The 21,828-nt window shown below is 45.9% G+C and overlaps 1 protein-coding gene across 1 annotated transcript in view; it reads right to left on the bottom strand.

Moving 5' to 3' along the window:
* The window catches only part of TULP4 (tubby like protein 4), a 259,230-nt gene that overhangs the window by 15,915 nt on the left and 221,487 nt on the right, over positions 1-21,828 (bottom strand). The window contains exons 8-11 of the mRNA XM_011976427.1: positions 15,455-15,679; positions 14,128-14,362; positions 5,290-5,434; positions 894-1,038 (exon numbers count right to left, since the gene is read on the bottom strand). Coding sequence (XP_011831817.1) covers positions 894-1,038; positions 5,290-5,434; positions 14,128-14,362; positions 15,455-15,679 — 750 coding nt within the window. The remainder of the gene's footprint in view (positions 1-893; positions 1,039-5,289; positions 5,435-14,127; positions 14,363-15,454; positions 15,680-21,828) is intronic.

Below are 21,828 nucleotides of genomic sequence, written 5' to 3'. Positions count from 1 at the left end.
TTCCAAGATCAGAAGCTAACGAGGGCAGTCAGGCAGGCAGCAGTGAGTGGGCGCGCATCGAGCTGGGGGAAAGGTGGGGGTGTGTACCAGTATGTCCACAGGTGTGTGATTTAAAGAAGCCTAGAAAGGGATCTAACTCTGAATCCATTTTTATCCTGGATATTTCTCCTGAAAACATCGGTTGCATTGATACCAGGATGTCCTGAAACTACCCATCATCTGTTTTCTCATTCAATTAAATTTTTTAAAATTTAAGAAATTATTATGCCCAAGGTATGTATGCAACGGCAAAAATAAAGACGGACAAAATACAGCCCCTTAAGGAGCTTATAACCTGATAGAGGAGATAAAGCTTATAATGATCTGTGTATAAAGAAGTCACTGAGCAATGTCATAAGGTAGTTCTACACCAGGTGTGTTGGCCCCTCCCAGCTAAGCCAGGGCAGGAGGCCTTCACAGCAGAGGTGGTGGTGGAGTTCCATCTGGAAGCATGGGGCAGAAACAAGGATGAGGAGGTGGTGTGGTGACAATCTAGGCAGGGCAAAGCCTGGGGCAGGTGAGAATCAGGTGTGGCTACAGCACCTGGAGGGTGAGGGGGCACTGAGGAGCCAGGAGGGAAAGAAAGGCAGGGCTGGACGGTGGGAGCTGTGATAGGAAGTGGGAGGTTCTCTCCCACAGTGACTGCAAGATCAGAACTCGCTGAGGGGCACAGGTGGAGAAGCCAGAGCTCCACCTGAGGGCAATTCCTGAGGTAGCAGATGGCATGCAGGATGTGGAGCAGAGCTCAGGGGCCCATGGTGGCAGTGAGCAGGGCAGGCAGCGGGTAGGAAGGGGCCCTCTGGGCATAGCCCCCAGGAGGAGGGAAGCGAGGCAGGGCAGCTGCGGGCTCCTACCTGAGTGATGTCTTCAAAAGGAAACTCTCTTCGAGTCAGGCTGGGCGAGCCCACAGAGGGCTTGCGCAGGGGCAACCGCGGGGACCGGGAGAGCTCCTGAGCAGCCCGGGGCAGCTTGGGGGACTTGCGGGCCTCGATGCTGATCCTGGGGAGGCAAGGCCAGGAGGGGTCAGGCACCCGTGGCGGGAATAGTGAGCATGGCCCTGACTCTGGCACTCCTTTCTTTTTCTGGACAGCCAGCCTGTATGTTGGGTTCTCACCCTGCAGCCAGTGCCTGAATTTAACAAAGCTCTCCCCTTGCTTTTGCTTTATGAATATGAGGAAAGAATGGCAACTTTACATTGAATAATATACATTTTAAAATATATTGAGAAACTGGGTGTGGTGGCACACACCTGCAGTCCCAGCTGCTTGGGAGGCTGAGGCAGGAGGATCGCTTGAGCCCAGGAATTCAAGGTTGCAATGAGCTACAATTACACAACTCCACTTGAGCCTGGGCGACAGAGCAAGACCCCTTCCCAAAATAACTGAGTATATACTGAAATGAGATCCAGCGATCCATTTGTAAGGAACTCAAATAATTAACTGTCTTTCACTCTCCGCTGCCTTGGAGCAAGCGTGGAAACCGCCTTCTGCCAGAGGCCTGCACAATCCGTCCTGGGAAAACGGCAGGTGGGACAAGTCATTTCTTACCCTAAGGCCAGTGATCTTTCTAATTTCTTCTGCAACAGTGTGAATTTCAACAAATTTATCTAGCATTTCACCATCTGCAATATTTAAATCAAATTAGTAAAGTTTTTTGGCTGCCTTTTGATCCCATGTTGTATCTCTGCTCCTCAGTCCCTTTATTTATAACATGGAGACACACGTGTTTAATGACAGTCTACCCCAAAGACAGTGTGATTAAAACGAGTATGGTAAGGTTTAAAACAGTCTGTGAAAAAATGCATTGTCTCATATATACTGGTTTTGAGCTTGATGAGAAACTCTGGGCTCCTGAGGAATGGGGGGATGGCAGATTGAGCTCCCTAAAGCTATGATCTGGGACAATTAGCCTGGCTGCTGTGTGAAGGGTCCAAATGGGGAAAGGACAGCAGGAGGAGGTCCAGCCACAGCAAGATGGCAACCTGAAGAGGACGTTTAAAGGCGAAGGATTTAGTTGCACGCATTAAATGTCCTCTCTGCTTACATAATGGGAAAAAAGCACTTTGGAAATATAGGAAAGTTCATAATGTTACATGCAATTTTAACAAGCTCTGGAACAAAGATGAAAAAAGACATCAATCAGACTGCTAGAGTAACTGGATATCTGCATATTTAAAAAATGAGCATTCATCTCTAATTCATACCAAACACAAAAATTAATCCATAAGCATGAAAGCTAAAACTAGAAAGCTGATAGAAGAGAACTGAAGAAGGGCTCCATGACCTTAGGTAACCAAAGACATCCTGAACAGGACACAGAAAGCACTAACCACAAAAGAAGAATGCCACGTGCTGGACTATATGGCCATACAGATATCTGACAAAGGATTCAAATCTAGAAGAAAGAAAGAACTCTTGGTTGGGTGCAGTGGCTCACACCTGTAATCCCAGCACTTAGGGAGGCCGAAGCAGGTGGATCACAAGGTCAGGAGTTTGAGATCATCCTGGCCAATATGGTGAAACCCCATGTCTACTAAAAAATACAAAAATTAGCTGGGTGTGGTGGCACGTGCCTGTAGTCCCAGCTACTCGGGAGGCTGAAGCAGGAGAGTCACTTGAACCCAGGAGATGGAGGTTGCAGTGAGCCAAGATCACGCCACTATACTCCAGCTGGGCGATAGAGCAAGACTCCATCTCAAAAAAAAAAGAATGAGATATTCAGATGCTCCTGTAGTGATTGCTCTAAAGGGAGGGGAGGGTACACAGGAGCTTGGGCCGGGCGCAGTGGCTCAAACCTGTAATCCCAGCACTTTGGGAGGCCGAGGCGGGTGGATCATGAGGTCAGGAGATTGAGACCATCCTGGCTAACATAGTGAAACTTCGTCTCTACTAAAAATACAAAAAATTAGCCGGTTGTGGTGGCACAAGCCTGTAGTCCCAGCTGCTCAGGAGGCTGAGGCAGGAGAATCATTCGAACCAAGGAGGCAGAGGTTGCAGTGAGCCGAGATCGTGCCACTGCACGCCAGCCTGGGTGACAGAGCGAGACTCCTCAAAAAAAAAAAAAAAAAAAAAAAAAACGAAAAGAAAGAACTCTTACAACTCAATAAAACAACACAATAATAAACAGGGCAGAAGACGAACAGACACTTCACAAAAGAAGAAGATAGCCAAGTGGCCAAGAAACATGTAAACTAAGCAGCATCCATCACTGGAGATATTAGAATTAAACTGAAATGAGATGCGACTACACCTACCAGAACAAGGTAGAATTATTTCTTTTTTTTTTCTTTTTTTTGAGACGGAGTCTCACTCTGTCGCCCAGGCTGGAGTGCAGTGGCTGGATCTCAGCTCGCTGCAAGCTCCGCCTCCTGGGTTTACACCATTCTCCTGCCTCAGCCTCCCGAGCAGCTGGGACTACAGGCGCCCGCCACCTCGCCCGGTTAGTTTTAGTAGAGACGGGGTTTCACCTTGTTAGCCAGGATGGTCTTGATCTCCTGACCTCGTGATCCGCCCGTCTCAGCCTCCCAAACTGCTGGGATTACAGGCGTGAGCCACCGCGCCCGACCAAATTATTTCTAAAAAATGACAACAGAGCTGCTGCTGAGGATGGAAGAAACTGGGACTCTCTTAGAAATTGCTGGTGGGGATTTATGTGGGTGCAGCCACCCTGGAATACTGCTCAGCAGTTTCTAATAAACTTTAACATATATTTAACCCATGACCCTGCAACTCCTTTCCTAAGTTTATACCCAAGAGAAATGAGCGCACATGTCCATAAAAAGACTTGTATAAGAATGTTTGTCATGGATTTGTTCATAATAGCCTCAAACTGGAAACTACCAAATATCCATTGATTGGTAAACAGAATAAACTAATTGTAGTATACTCATTACAATGGAATACCATGGAGCAATAAAGAAAAACAAACTACTGATACATGCAACAACATGATGACTCTCAAATCACTACACTGAGCAAAAAAAAAAAAAAAAAAAAGGGCCAGATACAAAGAGAACATATTGTTTGACTCGATTTATATGAAGTTCAAGAACAAGCAAAGCTGATGATGGAAGTCAGAACAGTGATTACTTCTAGGGAGTGGGTATCAAATGGAGGGAGCACAGGTGGACCTTCTGGGATGATGACATGTCCTTTATCTTGAACTTGGGGGAAGACACTGGGATAGCCCTTGTACAACGGGCTAAGTGTTTACAATTTGGACAGATGTGTATCTGTATGTAACTTATACCTTAGCTTTTCATGGCATCAGAAAAAAAAAATCACAGAATTAAAACTAGAAATCTTAGTGAAGAAAAAGGTTCTACAGTGGATGCGATGTGTTGATGTTTCCCAATTACAGCATTACAGGCATCTATCTATCTATCTATCTATCTATCTATCTATCTATCTATCTCACATCAACCTATCTTATCTTATATCTATCTAATCTATCTTATATCTAATCTATTTAGCGATCTTATATCTATCTTATCTATATCTTATATCTATCTAATCTATCTTATCTATTTGTATCTCTATCTATCTATCTATCTATCTATCTATCTATCTATCTATCTATCTATCTAACCTTTTGAGATGGAGTCTTGCTCTATTGCCAGGCTGAAGTGCAGTGATGCAATCTTGGCTCTGCAACATCCGCTTCCCGGGTTCAAGTGATTCTTCCGCCTCAGCCTCCAGAGTAGGTGGGACTACAGGCGCCCGCACCATGCTTGGCTAATTTTTGTATTTTTAGTAGAGACGGGGTTTCCCCACGTTGACCAGGATGTTCTCCATCTCTTGACCTCGTGATCCACCCGCCTCGACCTCCCAAAGTGTTGGGATTACAGGCGTGAGCCACTGTGCCCGGCTCTGGCATTACAGGCATCTTATCTGGCATTCTCTTCAACATGTTACATCCACTGGAGAACCTTTTTATTCCTTTTCTCAAACTATAAGAAAAAACATATAAGCCCGGGAACTATGGCCACCCCTCTGCCACCCACCATCATTGCTAATGCCTAGAGAAGTTCTGAGGGTGTAGCAAACTTCTGGGTGTCTTTGTCTATCCCAAAGGAAAAACAAAACAAAACAAATAGAAGTTGTAATTATTCCAGCTGGAATCTTCTGGAAGAAAAGGCAGGGAGGTGGCTCTTTGACTCTTCTGGTCAGTTTCAGTGGGATTCTGTTGCAGCCACAAACACACATATTCAGAGGCACAAGAAAGGACGATCACCCCGAAGACTGAGATTACCTTGGGAGTTTGGGTGATTTGCTAGCTCTGGAGATTTTGGGAGATTTCTTGGCAGCCCAGTCATCACTCAGTTCAATGTCACTGGAGTCTGAGCAGTTGCAGCTGTCGATCACAGTAGAAATCAAGCTGTTCGCATAGACTTCATCTGGTAAAACACCAACCAGCACATTTCAAGGGAAGTTATATCAATTAGCCCCTACCAATGATCATTACTATAAACTAAAAGACAGATGGACTCCACAGGCCATAATTTTAGACCTAGAGGTTGAAACAGAAAGCAGCTTAGCATTGTTTTTCTCTTTTAGATTTTCTAAGCAGAAGTAGGCAATTACTCCTACTGTTGTCAAAATGGGCATGGTATTTTAATGTTTCTAGGCATGTACAAAATACACACTGTTTGCCAAAAGCTGAAACCAAAATGGCTGTGCTGTTGTGTCTCACAACACACAGGTGCCCACCTGGGTTCATGTGGACTTTTAGGCAGCCACAGAACCTGGGCTGAGTGAGGGGCTTGTGGACTCATTGATTCACTGAGAACCTGCTTCTGACCTGAGAAGGTCCTTGCTGATGCCAGGCCTGCTTGAATTAGAGTCCTGACAGAGTCAGGTCCGCTCCACTTAGGTCTGGAATGCCAGAAAGTCCCCTGGAATTGCTACAGGTCTCGCGGTGGGGGCCTGGCTCTCCCGCCTGGTAGAGCTGCTTGCCTGCGTGGAGCAAAGGCTAGGAGACCTGGTGGTGGGAACTCTCAGGATGGCTCTGGGTTCTTCTGTGGGTACTCCGCATGGGGCCTTCAGGCAGATGGTGAGATGATGTGCAGAGTGGGGTGATGGCAAAACTGTGGGGCAAACTTCCTCCTCGTTCAATTTCTCTCCTTGGCTGCCCATCCCCACTGTGCTATCACATCCCCTCACCACCCAAATCCCCCCCATCCCCTCCACCACCCGAGGTCTGTCTTCAATGTGAGGACCCCATTCTTCCAGATTACTTTGTTTTGCTGATGAAAATCTCATTGCCTCAAGGCTCCAAGTGCCTTGCCAGGTAATAAAAAAGCTGAATCATTCAATCATAATGAAATAATTCATAATGAGTGATTTTACCATCCAAAAGGGCTGTTTATATTTTAAAGGATGAGTTTCTTAATCCAAACCAATCTAGAAGTTTCTGAGCATTTGAAGGTAGCATCTATGAACAGGGGCCCCTCTGGGGCAGAAAAGTTTGGCAAGCTCCTTGGAAAGGAGGCTGGCCCCAGGCTGTGTTGCCCACATCACCCCCTTCTTAAAGCACTCACTGAATCAGGACCACGCCCGGACCCAGCAAAAGCTGTAGTGAAGCCGCAGTGGTGTTTGTGTTTAAGCAAATAAAAAGGCTTAATGCACGAACCCTGAGCAGTGTTTTATGATTTAATTTATGAATCACTGGATCAAAGGAATCTCTGTCATGACTCAAGCATGCACGCAAGCCCACAGAACAAGCCTGTGTGTGTGACTCGACTTGAGGAAACCCAGTAAGACACTGCCCACTCAGCTCCTGACTCACTCATCAATGCTAGGATCCCTCAAATACCATGTCCCAGACCACTTCCTCTATCCCTTCACTCGTAACTACTATTTTTTACTATTTTCTTTTTTATAGAGATGGGGTCTCGCTATGTCACCCAGGCTTGTCTTAAACTCCTGGACTCAAGTGATCCTCCTGCCTCAGCCTCCCAAAGCGCTGGGAATAGAAGAGCTGAGCAACTGCATCCCGCCATAACTACTGCTTTATTGTCTGTCTCCCCAACTAGTGCAAACTCCATGAGGGAAGGAAAGTCATCTGTCCTGCCTCCTGCTTTAACCGCAGAGACTACCTGAGACTTCATAAATACTTTCTGAAAGAATAAATGATGATTTAAGGGGTGGCAAGAGACAAAGAAAATGGCTTTCTGAAAATATGCCCTGAGCCCTGCTTGTTCAGTGTCATAATTTCACACGTGCAGGCATTGCCACTCTGACGTCTATCATCAGCACAACTAAAAATTCAGTGCATGACATAAGCTCCACATTTGCGAAGGCTGAGGTGGTGGCTGGGTGTACCTCATACTACTAGAGATTGTGTCATCAGTTTATCATGGGTGTTCTGTAAAAACATCTAAGTTGTAGAAAAATGTAAGCTGGGATTGGTCTTTGAAAACCTAAGGCTTAACTACAATGTCTGGGGCTTTATATCTCAATTCTGTCAGTGTTCAAGAATCCGCTAATTTCTTCTGGGTTGAAGGCTTTTGGGGTTTTTTGGGGAGACGGAGTTTTGCTGTCGCCTAGGCTGGAGTGTAATGCAGTGACATTATCTCGGCTCACTGCAACCTCCACCTCCTGGGTTCAAGCAATTCTCTTGCCTCAGCCTCCTGAGTAGCTGGGACTACCGCCACGGCTGGCTAATTTTTTGTTATTTATTTTATTGATTGATTGATTGATTGATTGAGACGGAGTCATTTATTTATTTATTTATTGAGACGGAGTCTTGCTCTGTCACCCAGGCTGGAGTGCAGTGGTGCAATCTCAGCTCACTGCAGCCTCCACCTCCCGGGTTCAAGTGATTCTCCTGCCTCAGCCTCCCAAGTAGCTGGGACTATAGGTACCTGCTACCACACCTGGCTAATTTTTGCATTTTTAGTAGAGACAAGGTTTTACCATGTTGGCCAGGCGGGTCTTGAACTCCTGACCTCAGGTGATTCGCCTACCTTGGCCTCCCAAAGTGTTGGGATTACAGGCATAAGCCACCGCACCTGGCCATTTTTTTGCATTTTAGTAGAGACAGGGTTTCACCGTGTTGCCCAGGCTGGTCTTGAACTACTAAGCTCAGGCAATCCTCCTGCCTTGGCCTCCCAAAGTGCTGGGATTATAGGTGTGAGCCACTGTGCCTGGCTTCCTGAATTATACATATATATTGTTTTGTTTTGTTTTGTTTTGTTTTTGAGATGGAGTCTCACTCTGTCGCCCAGGCTAGAGTACAGTGGCACGATCTCCGCTCACTGCAAGCTCCGCTCCCCCCTTGTTCATGCCATTCTCCTGCCTCAGCCTCCCGAGCAGCTGGGACTACAGGCGCCCGCCACCACGCCTGGCTAATTTTTTGTATTTTTAGCAGAGACGGGGTTTCACCGTGTTAGCCAGGCTGGTCTCGATCTCCTGACCTTGTAATCCACCCACCTCGGCCTCCCAAAGTGCTGGGATTACAGGCGTGAGCCACCGCGCCTGGCCAATTACATATATTTTTAAAATAAAATCTTGAAAAATGGTTTTAATGGCTTTTTAAATATACACTCTAAATCTGCTCAGGCCACCATAACAAAATACCACAGACTTGGGTGGCTCCAATAATAGAAATTGTTTCCTCACACTCTGGAGGCTGAAAGACCAAGGCTAGGATGCCAGCATGGTTGGATTCTGGGGAAGGCTCTCTTCCTGGCTTGCAGGTGGCCTCTCCTCAGTGTATGTGCTTGAAGAAAGAGCTCTCTTTCCTTGGTGTTTTTTTTTTTTGGAGACGGAGTTTCGCTCTGTCACCCAGGCTGGAGTGCAGTGGCGCGATCTCAGCTCACAGCAAGCTCCACCTTCCAGGTTTACGCCATTCTCCTGTCTCTGCCTCCCAAGTAGCTGGGACTACAGGCACCCGCCACCACATCCGGCTAATCTTTTGTATTTTTAGTAGAGACGGTGTTTCACCGTGTTAGCCAGGATGGTCTCCATCTCCTGACCTTGCGATTTGGCCTCCCAAAGCGCTGGATCACAGGCATTAATCTTGTCTTCTTATAAGGCCAATCGCCCTATCAAATTAGGACCTCACCCTTAAGATCTCATTTAATTTCATCTCCCCCCTGTAAGTCCTATCTCCAAATACAGTCACATTGGGAGTTAGGACTTCCCAATAAGAATTTTGGGGGTGACGTGGGGGCACAATTCAGTCCACGGGATTCTACTCCTGGCCATTCTCAGATTCATGTTCTTCTCCCATGCAAAATATATTCATTCTATTCCCAAAGCCCCCAAAGTCTTAACTTATTTCAGTATCAACTCTAAAAGTCCAGAGTCTAATTTAAATTGTCACCTAAATCCAGTATGGGTGAGACCTGAGGTACAATTCATCCTGAAGCAAACCTGCTCTCCAGCTGTGAACCTGTGAAACCACAGAAGTTATGTGCTTCCAAAATACAATGGTGGGACAGGCATAGGATAGACATTCCCATTCCAAAAAGGAGACACTGGAAGTACAAAAGTGGTGACAGGTTCCAAGCAAATCCAAAATCTCGCAAAGAAAATTCCATTGAATTTTGAGGCTTGAGTGGAGTCCTCTTTGGTTTGATATCCTGTCCTCCAGGTCTACTGGGGTGTCAGCATCACCCTCATAGCTCTGGTAGGGATCCTGCCCCCATGGCTCTGCCCGCAAGGCTCTGTGCAAAGGCCATCTGGCCTGCTGAAACCGAAGAGGTGGACCTAATGATCTCTGAATCACTTTCAGAGTTATTTTTCCCTCTTCTTGAAGAATAATGCATGTTAGTGGCCAAACACCTCCATCATTCCAGCTGGTCAAAGCTAAGAAGTCCAACAGCCTTCCTCCTTCGTTTCATCCTGTTTCCATCCACTACAGTTCAAACTGGCAGTGTCTCTGCTCATATAATTTCGTAAGCGCTTTATTAAATGACAGTCCAGCCATAACTTTGGTATTTTCTTCAAAATGTATTTAATACATTTTTTTTTTTGCAATATGAATAGCCTAAATATTTTCTAAATCTAAATCTTCATCTTTTATCTTAACAATTCCTTCTTCCATTCATCTCTCTCCTTTTGCATTTTACTGTAAGCCATCAGGAGGAACCAAACTGCTCCTTCAACACTTTGCTTAGAAATCTCTTCAGTTACATATCCAATTTAATCACTTGCAAGTTCTACCTTCCACGGAAACACTGGAACAGTTTACTCAAATCCTTTGCTGCTTTATAACAAGGATCACCTTTCCTCCAGTTTTCAGTATGTTCCTCATTTCCAACTGAGACTTCACCGGAATTGCTCTTAACTTCCATATTTCTAGCATCCACCTCAACACTCTTCCAGCCTCTATCCATTACCCAGTTCCAAAGCTTCTTCTACATGTTTAGAGATTTGTTACAGCAATACCCATTTCTTAGAACCAAAATCTGTATTAGTCGGGGTTCTCCAGAAAAACAAAACCAGTATTATGCGTGTGTGTACACACGAGCACGCATGCACACACACTAAATAACGGGTCCAGTCAATTATGGAGGCTGAGCAGCCCCAAGGTTAGGGTGACAACGCCTGTTTCCTGGTGAAGGCTTTGCCCCGGCCTGCAGACAGCCGCCTTCTCACTGTGTCCTATGTCCTCTCCTTGGTGCATGTGCGTGGTGAGAGGTCTCTTTCTCCTTCTCTTCTTTAAGGCCAGTAACTAAATCAGATCAGGACCCACGCATATGAATTCCTTTAATCTTAATCTCCCCTAAATGTCATCCTACCCTCACATTGGGGGTCTGGACTTCAATATATGAATTTTAGGGGAACACAAGTCAGTCCATAGCAAGCTATGGCTAAAGATTCCTTTAGAAAATGTGTGCCAGGTGCAATAGCATGTCTGTAAATCTCAGCACTGTGGTGAGCCAAGGCAGGACGACTTCACGTCTTGAGATCAGAAGTTTGAGACCAGCCTGGGAAACACAGTGAGACCTTATCTCTACAAAAAACAGAATTAGACAAGTGTGATGGTGTGTGCCTATTATAGTCTCGGGAGGTTGAGGTGGGAGGATCACTTGAATCCAGAAGTTTACAGTGCACTACGATCATACCACTGCACTCCAGTCTGGGTGACAGAGTAAGACCCCATCTCTTTTTAAAGAAAACTGGTGGGGGTGGTGGAGGGAAGCAGCCGGGCATGGTGGCTCACACCTATGATCCCAGCACTACGGGAGGCGAGCGTTGGAGGATCTTGAATCCAGGAGGCTGAGACCAGCCTGGGCAACACATGGAGCCCCCATCTCTACAAAAATAAAAAAATTAGCCAGGTGTGGTGGTGCACACCTGCAATCCTAGCTACCTGGAGGCTGAAGTGGGAGGGCTGCTTGAGCCTAGGAGTTCAAGGCTGCAATGAGCCATGATTGTACCACTGCACTCCAGCCTGGGAGACACTGTGAGACCTTGCTTGGAAAAAAAAAAAAATACTGGGACTCATGGTATCTGGTATAAAAATACACACTGGTAATGTTGAGGGACATATCTGCCAAGTCACCTGACAGTGGATCACAAACTTTAGTGCATAAAAATCACCTGGGAAACCCATTAAGTCGCATGTTTGTATGTAGGCCCCACCACAGCCCTAATGAATCATAATCTAAGGGTAAGCCTAGGAACGTGTATTTAAATAAGTATCCCAGGTGATTTGCATGGAGGTGGTGGTGCATGGAACACATTATGAGAAACGATGACATGGCGGCCTCAATGAGTTAATCAGCTTTTAACGATAAGAAATTCCTGGACAGGCACGGTGGTTCATGCCTGTAATAGATCCTAGCACTTTGGGAAGCCAAGGCGGAGGACTGCTCGAACCCAGGAGTTTATCGGCCTGGGCAACATGGTAAAACCCTGTCTCTACAAAAAAATACAAAAATTAGCAAGTGTAGTGCACACCTGTAGCCCCAGCTGCCCAGGAGGCTGAGGTGGGAGGATTGCTTGAACCTGGGAGGGTCAAGGCTGCAGCGAGCTGTGATGGCACTACTGCACTGCAGCCTGGGCATCAGAGCAAGACCCTGTCCCTCCATCCCCCAATAAAAAGAAAAAAGAAATTCCTGTTTTCTCAATGTCAGGGATTCTTTTCCTCCTCTGAAATAGTTTGTATATGCCATTCAGGTGGCAATTAGTCATATTGTGCCTTGTGACATATCCTCTATTTTTGTCATCAGGTATTTAAATCTTGACTTTTTAAACTTTTCAAGTGCTTACATTGTCTTATCACCTAAAAGGGTTTAGAAACTCCTTAAAAGCAGAGATGACCTGGTATTACTTAATAATAGCAGGAGACTCAAGTATCCCACACAAGGTAGGCACTGACTACATATCTGTCAATGTGCTTTGTTTTATAGCTTTTAACTCTTTTAATTATAAAAATACAACATCTTATTCCCTCAAAGGATTGTGCGCAAACGAGTGGGTCTGTGTTTGATACAAGCTGATAAACATGAACAGGAAGGAAGAGCAGGCATTTGGGGTAGTCGGGCCAGGTTCAAGCAAGCCTAGTCCTTGGGTACTCCACAGCACAGCCTCCTGTCCTCTTCTTCAGGGAGGAATTTATGCACACATGAGGAAATAAGCTCTTCACCTAAGTTACTGTCAACATTTAATCTCAATACAGATTTTATAAAATTGCACCCAGGGGAGTAACCTCAGAGGTGCTGACATCAGCGAGAACACCTGCTGCAAACCTGGGCTCAGGGCCTGTCCCACGGCCCCCACCCCAGTCATCTCTAACCATTGGTGGCCCTTCTCCTTTTCCCTGAAACCATGTTTCCATCCCACATAAATATGCGCTTCTCTCTCTCCTGTTTTTCCCACTGTGCCTGCCTTCCTCCTGAATCTGTCCTCTCCTTCCTTTCAGTCTGCTTCCCTACCAGCCCCAATTCTGCTGGTCGCTTTCTTTGTTCCTGGTACTAGCTTGTCACATGAGTCAAAAGACAGAAAAAACGGACTCATATCTAATATTGACAAGCAGTATTGCTGTTTTGCAGGGGTAGTAGAGTGGCACTGCTGATGCTGAACAAATGAAGGCTGGCAGGCAGAGGTGGGGCAACTGTACAGCGCTGAGTACAGGCTGAGAGTGAACAAGCCCACCACACTGTGACTTGGGGTGACTGGTCAGGCCACATGTCATGCTAGCTCCAGGCCGTAATGAGAGGCAGGGACCAGACTAACTGGCAGGAGAGTAAACTGGAGCGAGGAAGTGGCGAGAGGAAGCATGAACTAATGAAAACAAATCCAAATCTACTGGGGGCACAAAGACGACTCAGTTCTCTCCCCCCAGGGCCCACAGGATTCAGCAGGGCAGAGTCTGGAGCACAATGACTAAGTGTGTTGCTCATTCTGCCATAGGTGATGGGCAAAGTTTCACAGGAGGTGGCAGACTGAGCCGGCCGTGACTGACGGGTGCACGGACACTAGCCTAGCACCAAGTGGCACAAAAAAAGAACGCAGTCCCTTCCCTCTGAAGCTTACAATCTAGGATCCCAGAGAGGTGTGCAGGGAGCATGTTGAATACATTAACTGAGCAAAGAAAATCACCACAGGGAAAGGTTTTTAGAAGAAAAGGGTGTTTCATACCAACATCTTTATGGATGAGCAAAAAATTGTCATTAGTAATCAGGTACAAAGCAGTTAACAGTAGACTAGGGAGGGGCAGGAGGCTGAAGGTTTGATTTTAACTTTACCATCCACTCTGGGAGGGCAGGGACTGTATCTTGTTATTATTTTCAAGTTGTCTGAATATTACATGAAGACACTGGATGAACACTCCGTAACTGTGAGGAGGAAACCCTCGCTCCCGGGAGGCCTGCACTAGCTTCCCCTTGCCTGACAGCCAATGGTTCCTCTATTCACAGCCCAGCTATCCACTGCCTACGAAATATGATTTAAAACCTGTCAAAAAGTACATTTAGAGAACAGTTCATTTCAGTGGGATTCTTCAACGAAGTTCCACACCAGCCACCACAGGCTCACGTTTCATTAGCACACATTCTCTTTGTATGGGGTGTAAGGCGTAACAGCCCATGACCACAGCAGAACAAGGTCCCAGTCCCTCGGGCAAGGGACCCACCTGGTTTGCTATCCGTCCGTGGGTCCATGATGACAAACTCCGGCCGCAGCTTGCTGACGCGCCGCCCTTTGAGGATGGGCACAAGCCCGCCCAGGTACTCCAGGTAGAGCGTGTAGCACGGGCCGCCCACCTCTGGGTCGTCCTCTGTGCGCTTCATGGTGCAGTGTAGCCGCTCATTGCCGGCTGATGGGTAGCTGACAAAGTCTCTCATGTTGTTCGGATCTGGAATTGGGGGCTGCAGGACACAGGAAGAAAAGGAAGAGCTGGGACTCCAGAGAGGCAGAGAGAGAGGGAAAGAGAGTGAGCACAGGGGCAGGTCAACTAAAAACACCACTGTTTCAGAAAGAGCACAGGCTGGGAGCCTGGGGAGAGGCTAACTATGTGGTGTAGAACAGTGATTTGCAATGGTAGGAGCATGTGAGAATCTCCTGGGAGCTTTCAAAACACATCTAAACCGGGATCCCATATCAGACAATGAAATCAGGATCCATAGGGGCAGGCTTGGGCACCTGTATTTTCCAATGCTATATAATACACCAGCGTTGAGATCTGCTCGTGTAGAATCAATAGTGTAAGGCAACTTGGAAAAACAAAAACAAAAACAAAAACCAATAGATTCTAAAACTTTGATGTTTCAGGAAAAAAGTAACCAACAAATGGGTCTGCTACTTAGAAGAAGAGACAATACAAAAGAGAACCACTTGGGAAAACCCAAGGTTAGGGGGACCCACACTTAAACAGTAACTGGCAGATGCATTCTACATGCTACCTTCTAGAGTTCCCACTGGTTTGAAAGGTGGCTGACGCTGAGTGCTGGCTGGCGTGGCTCTCCTCAGCACAGTGCCAAGAGCTGGCCCTAGAACCGGGGTGGGTCTGATCCTGACTGTTCCCCTAACTAGCTAGGGAGCAAGTTACTTAACTTCTCCTAACTTGTTTCCTGCTTCCTTAAATGGGAATAATGGCAGCATCTGTCAGGAAGTCAGGACTGAACAAGACAGATTTCTAAAAATTAACTAGTATAATGCTTAGTATATAGGAAATGCTGAATAATGGTCACTCCTTTGATCATCAGAGGGACACAGAAGTCAAGCTAGGAATACCAGCTTTGCTATGAGAAAGATAATAGCCACCACACAGCGCAAATCTCTCATGGACATGGACCATGATGCTTGGACAGACTGCGGACCTGGCAGCACATGACAGGATCCTGCACAGCTGCACATGGCCCCATGTGCTCACTCTGGTACCCTCACCTGTCTCTGCCCTGGCTCTGTGGGGAGCCAGCACAGGTGAGGGAGGAGGAAGAGGGAGGGGTAGAGGGCTTTACCTTGATGGTGGGGATGAAGGCAGTGGAGAGGTAGGAGCAGAGGCGGGGGGGCAGGGTCAGCTTGCTGACGTCCTTGTCCTCACGCAAGGTGCTGGCGATGGCCTGCTGGCACAGCAGCTGCAGGCTGGACACCCGGTGCTCCACACGCACCACATACAGGGCTGGTCCTGATGCCATCAACAGCCTCGAGTCCCGGTGACCCCAGCAGATAGAGATGATGGGGCGCTGGCAGGAAGTGAAGGGAAGACAAATGCTTAAGCTTTTGCTCTTGTGGGAAGCAAAAAGGGATAATGCATACTTGTCTCGAGCAAAATAAAATAAGCTGTTTTGAGAATACTGGTTCTAAAAGCACAGTAGAGAATGTTAGACACTATATTATGAAAATTCAGTATATTTATTGAAAATTGGCTAGAGGGCTGGGTGTGGTGGCATGAGGCTGTCATCTCAGCATTTTAGAAGGTCCAGGTGGGAAGATCACATGAGGCCAGGCTGAAAGACCAGCCTGAGCAATATAGCGAGATTCTCATCTCAAAAATAAAAAAAAATAAAATAAAAGCAATTAGGTCCCCAGGCCAGAGCATTAAAGCACTGTAATAATTTTATAAAGTTCATTTACCTTTATTATATTTCATTTAATTTGGGGTCACGAAACCCAACTGAGCTCTGGGTAGTAAGGTTTCTACTAGTAGGGCAATCACCTTGTGGGGCAGTAACTCATATTCCTTACTGAAGGGCTGGTTATCTGGATTCCCAAATTACCCAGGGGTGGGTCCCATGGCTTGGGGAGGTGGTGATGAGGTAGACCAGAAGGCCCTTCCCTTCTGTCCAGAGTCAAATCAACAATGGACTTGGGCTTACCAGCTGTGTACCTGGGGGCTACTCCATAACCCCTAGAAGCCTCCCCCTTTTCTCATGAGTCCAGTGGGGACCCTGTGAGGATTACAGGAGGTGATGAAGTCACAGCCCTTCTGGGGCCATCACAGGTTATAACCCACAGTCACTGCATTTTCAGCCTTCCTTGGCACTGACAGTGTAGGGAAAGAAAGCTCTCTGGAAAGGTGATTGAGGAGAACACGGTTCCTGCGGTAGCCTTGCTAGGGTCATGGCCATCATTATCTTAGGCCAAAATGCAAATATGCAAGTTAGAAAATTCTTATAATAATAAAAAAAAAAAAAATCCAAAGCTCAGGGTGCCACCTAGCCAAGGGAAAAAGAAAGGTGAAGGGTTGTGACGGAGAAGCAGCAAGAGATTTGTGCATTCCGATCCAGACAGATGGAGCACTGATGATCATTCATCTTCCCTTTCTACCATAGGAGGCCAAGCAGCCGCAGGGTGGGGTGATGGCCACAGCCCCCAGGGGAGGGCCGTGTTTGTTGGCCAAGGAGTCTGGAAAACTCAAGTCTAGGGGCTTCCGGGACACTTCCAGGATGTGTCTCCTTATGAGATGATTCCACACGGGGGGTAGGCTCCACACAAGGGGCCTATTAACTTCACAGAAATACATAATCACTGCTGAAGACAGGGCAAACCAACACACAAAAAATGTACAGAAAAGTTTCTCTGGTATCATCAACCCCCAAAAGTACAGGTTAGGACAGAGGCTCTATTAGTACCAAAATCATGCTTAATCTTAAAGATACGCTGCTGTCCCTTTACCCTTGAGCCCCCTAAGACAATATTCATAACTTAGAGCTCAAGTCACAAAAAAAAGGTTTTATTTTTGTTTTTAACTTTTAGGTTCTGGGGTACACAAGCAGGTTATGTAGGTAAACTGTGTATCACAGGGATCTGGTGTACAGGTAATTTCGTCACCTGGATAATAAGGATAGTACCTGATAGGTATTTTTTCTGATCTTCTCCCTCCTCCTGCTCTCCACCCTCAAGTTGTTCCCCTTCCAGTATCCATGTGTTCTTGTTATTTAGCTCCCACTCAGAAGTGAGAATATATGGTATTTGGTTTTTTTGTTCCTGTGTTAGTTTGCTAAGGATAGTGGCTTCCAGCTCTATCCATGTTCCTGTAAAGGACATGATCTTGTTCTTTTTTATGGCTGCATAGTATTCCATGGTGTTTATGTATCACATTTTCTTTATCCAGTCTACTGCTGATGGGCATTTAGGTTGATTCCATGTCTTTGCTATTGTGAATAGTGCTGCAATGAACATATGCATGTGTGGGTCTTTATGACAGAACAAATATTCCTTTGGGTATATACCCAGTAATGGGATTGCTGGGTCGAATGGTAGTTCTCAATTCTTTGAGGAACTGCCACACTGTTTTCTACAATGGCCGAACTAATTTACACTCCCACTAGCAGTGTAGAAGTGTTTCCTTTTCTCTGCAACTGTGCCAACATCTATTATTCTTTGATTTTTCAATAATGGCCATTCTGACTAGTGTGAGATAGTATCTCATTGCGGTTTTGATTTGCATTTCTCTAATGGTTTGTGATGTTGAGCATTTTTCATATGCTTGTTGGCTGCATGTATGTCTTCTTTTGAAAATGATTTGTTCATGTCCTCTGCCCACTTTTTAATGAGGTTGTTTGGAAAAACAGTTTTCAATGAGCATAACCTGACTGGCTGCAGAAACATCAGACACTTCTTCCCTCTAATTTCCCATTCCTCTTGAGTCCAGCTATCTGAAAGGCAGACACTCTGGATTTATCCTCTGCCCCCCTCCCTCCTAGTTCTGCTTTTCATAGTAACTATCTCTGTATAACAGCTCATGACATATTTTATATAAAATTATCATATGTATGTGTCTCTTATATCTTTGTACCAAGAACTTAAACCACTCACACAGACCTTCAACTAGATGAAAATCAGCTCTGTTACCTTTATATATATAATTACCACCCATCATGACAAAAACAACCTTGTCTGTAAAACTACATTCCAACAGTAAGCACATCAAATGTTTACAAACCTGAATTCACTGCATCCGCTCTACTCTCCCACACGGATAACATTATTCTCATCTAACATATGAGGTAAGAGAGGCTAAGGGAGGCTAGGTACATTACAGCAATAAATGATGGAAGAGCTGTGATTCTCATCCCTCCCCAACTCCACCGCTGGTCCTTATCTTACTACATGGTGCTGGCTCTCTGAAGTGCCAGCATATTGATACCACAGCCTAAAGAATGTGTAATACCCCACTGAAAAATTTAACTATCTGTCAATCACATACAAAATAATGAGCCCCAAATGGCCCCTTAGTCCATTTGGTCAAGGTTACTTTACTCAGAAACAAACCAAACATTGTCTATAGAAAAGGCAAATAGACAAGAAGAGAAACAGGCTGTTTACATAGCAAATAAATGATCTGCTGGGTTCATCACAGCAGAAAAGAGCCCACAGGTAATTAGCCAGGTAGCATTGTTAGATAACAGGGACCACAGTCGCTGGCACATCTGGAAGGTGAGGGAGGACAGAGTGACTCCAAACCAGGTAGCACATTAGCTCGGATGACTTAGAATTCTCAGCCAAGTAGGAGTGAGAAGACTCGCAAGATTAAAGGATGGAACGCTAGAATCTGGGAGAAAAAGGACTGAAATTATTTAGCCTGGAGAAGTGATGCCTGCAGCGTCTCAAAGGAATAATTATTATCTGGGGCAATGTTACCAGGAAATTCCCTCTTCTAAGAATGGGACAAGAATACCAGCACAGGAATTTCTATTACATTAATTAGGGTGCAGCACTCATTTACTTGCCCAAGTCAGTGAAAACTTACTCTGGAGGAGGGCAGGGCGGAGATGCATTGATTTAATTTAATTTAGTTTGTGTAGCATACAGTCCATGTAAGATGATAAAGCAGCAAAATGGCAAAGATGCTGGTATCTTTGCCATAATAATTTTTAAAGCTGTGCTAGAAAAATGGGGAAGGAGTGACAGATAACGCGAACTGCCCCTCTTGTCTGAAGACTCTGAGTCCTCACTGACCTGGGGAAATGAATGCCTGTGATTACTGTTTGGTCAGAGGTCAGGCAGCAGGGTATGACTTCTCAGGACCCCTGTAAGTTCACAGAAAGTCCCTAACAGGTCATCTTACTTTTTAAAAGTCACATTTCTGCTGGTGTTAATTTTTCTCTGGCTGTTTACTGGTATTTCAGCCTATAAAGCCCTTGCTACAAATGTTCTGTAGTTTTCACAAGAACAAGAGTCAAATGGCGCTAACTGCACATGGCCACAGACACAGGGCGAGGCGTTCACTAATGCTAGTCCTGATTTTGCTGCCTCACAATCATCGATTTCCATCACTCTGTCCTCTAGGTTCACGGGTGATGGCAGAACATGAACACACTGTCTGCAGGCCCACAGATCTCACCCATGCTGAGTATATCTCCTCCCTAGGAACCTCCACCTACTGGGCTGAGCTGCAGCACAACAGCATAGCTCTTCAAAACTCCCAGATTTATGTTTTGTTTGAACAGCTGCTGTCTGCTAGGGAAAAACTCAGTTGTAAGTTTGTGGTCTTAATCTCTTTCTCAAATCCCATAAAATGACTATTTTTAGAACTGATGGCTAGAACTGTGAAGCAGATGACATTCAAATCTTAATTTGCATAGGAAGGTTCACATATTTTGCACGTCTAAATCCAAGGCAAAAGTGCAAGAAACGGAGTTGTATTTCAGGGAGCATGAGTCTGGTGGAATAGGGAGAACACTTGCTCAGCTGGAGAGGATGCACTCTAGGCCACAGTGCTGGAGGCGAATGGCCCCTGGAGGGGCAGGCTTCTCCTCTGGCTTCTCCCCCTCAATGCTGAGGCTGAGTCCTGGAAAGGAAAAGGGGCGGGCCGGCTCTGCCTCACCTCCCACCATGGAGTATGGCAATCGAGGCCTGGTGCCAGTTCCTTACTTGCCCACCTCTCCTCTTGCTACTATACAAGACATGCCATGTGTCCAGCCAATCATTTTTTTAATCTACTGAGCTGTTAGTCATTAAATATTTGCTAAATGTATACAAATGGACAGATACATGCTAGTTATAAGGGGACTGCCAATGAATTAAATACATTCTCTGCCCTTGTGGAGTTTACATCCTGGCGTCGCAGGGAGAGAGATAAATACAGGTTAAGTATCCATAATCTGAAAATATGAAATCCAAAATGCTCCAAAATCTGACTTTTGGAGTGCCAACAAGATGCTCAAAGGAAATATTCATTGGACTATTTCAAATGTTCATATTTGGGATGCTCACCTGATACAAGGCAAATATTCTGAAATTTAAAAAAAATCTGAAATCCAAACCAATTCTGGTCCTAAGCATTTCAGATAAGGAGTACTCGACCTGTATCTTAGTATCTGTGACAGGAACCGCCTAAGAACGTGAGGTAGTGAAATTCCATGAAGTAAAAATAGTGTTGAAAGAGGGCCAGAGCAGGGGCAAGGGGGTCTTTTTGAAGAGAGGAAGCAGGGAGGCTGCCCTGGAGGTGGTTTGAGCAGAGGCCTGGCTGAGAGGAGGAATCTATTTAATTGGAATTGAAAGCTTCCTCACTATATTACTATTTTTGTATATAGCAGTGAGTTGGATAGAGTCTTCTGAAACTGTAAAAGGAACAAAAACCAACTCCACTGGTCCTGGACAGGGAAAACCAGGCAGTGCAAGCACAGGGTTTCTGGATGACTGAGGGAGGCCTTGGGCTGAGGACTGGCTACCCAGCCACCGAGGAGGCAGATTCCTGGGACAGTCAGAGGTTCTTCAGCCTCCCTCTCCACCCTTTGTTTTCTGTAGCTCTCCCTAAGAAGGATGAGGGATCTGTCTTGAAGGAAATGCACCTAGTAGGATGAAATGTTTTATGATTGTACAAACATGTGCAAAATAGTTCACTTTAAAACAGATGAAGGGCCAGGTGCAGTGGCTCACGACTATAATCCTGGCACTTTGGGAGGCTGAGGCAGGAGGATTGCTTGAGGCAAGGAATTCAAGACCAGCTTGGGCAACACAGCAAGACCCTGTCTCTACAAAACAATTTTTCAAAATTAGCTGGGTGTAGTGGTGCACACCTGTAGTCCTAGCTACTTGGGAGACCGAGGCAGGAGGATCGTTTGAGCCCAGGAGGTTGAGGCTACAGTGAGCTATGATCATGCCACTGCACTCCAGCCTGGGAGACAGTGAGACTCTGTTTATAACAAATTTTAAAAAGTCCAGGCGTTATGGCTCATGCCTGTAATCCCAGCACTTTGGGAGGCTGAGGCAGGAGGATTATTTGAGATCAGGAGTTTGAGACCAGCCTGACCAACATGGTAAAATGCCGTCTCTACTAAAAATACAAGAAAATTAGCTGGGTGTGGTGGCACACGCCTGTAGTCCCAGCTACTCGGGAGGCTGAGGCAGGAGAATCACTTGAACCCGGGAGGCAGAGGTTGCAGTG

This window comes from Mandrillus leucophaeus, unplaced genomic scaffold (genome assembly GCF_000951045.1).
Source record: "Mandrillus leucophaeus isolate KB7577 unplaced genomic scaffold, Mleu.le_1.0 Scaffold166, whole genome shotgun sequence".
Lineage (NCBI taxonomy): Eukaryota > Metazoa > Chordata > Mammalia > Primates > Cercopithecidae > Mandrillus > Mandrillus leucophaeus.
Note: the sequence above shows the minus strand (reverse complement) of the source record. Positions and strands in the feature narration are given on the sequence as shown.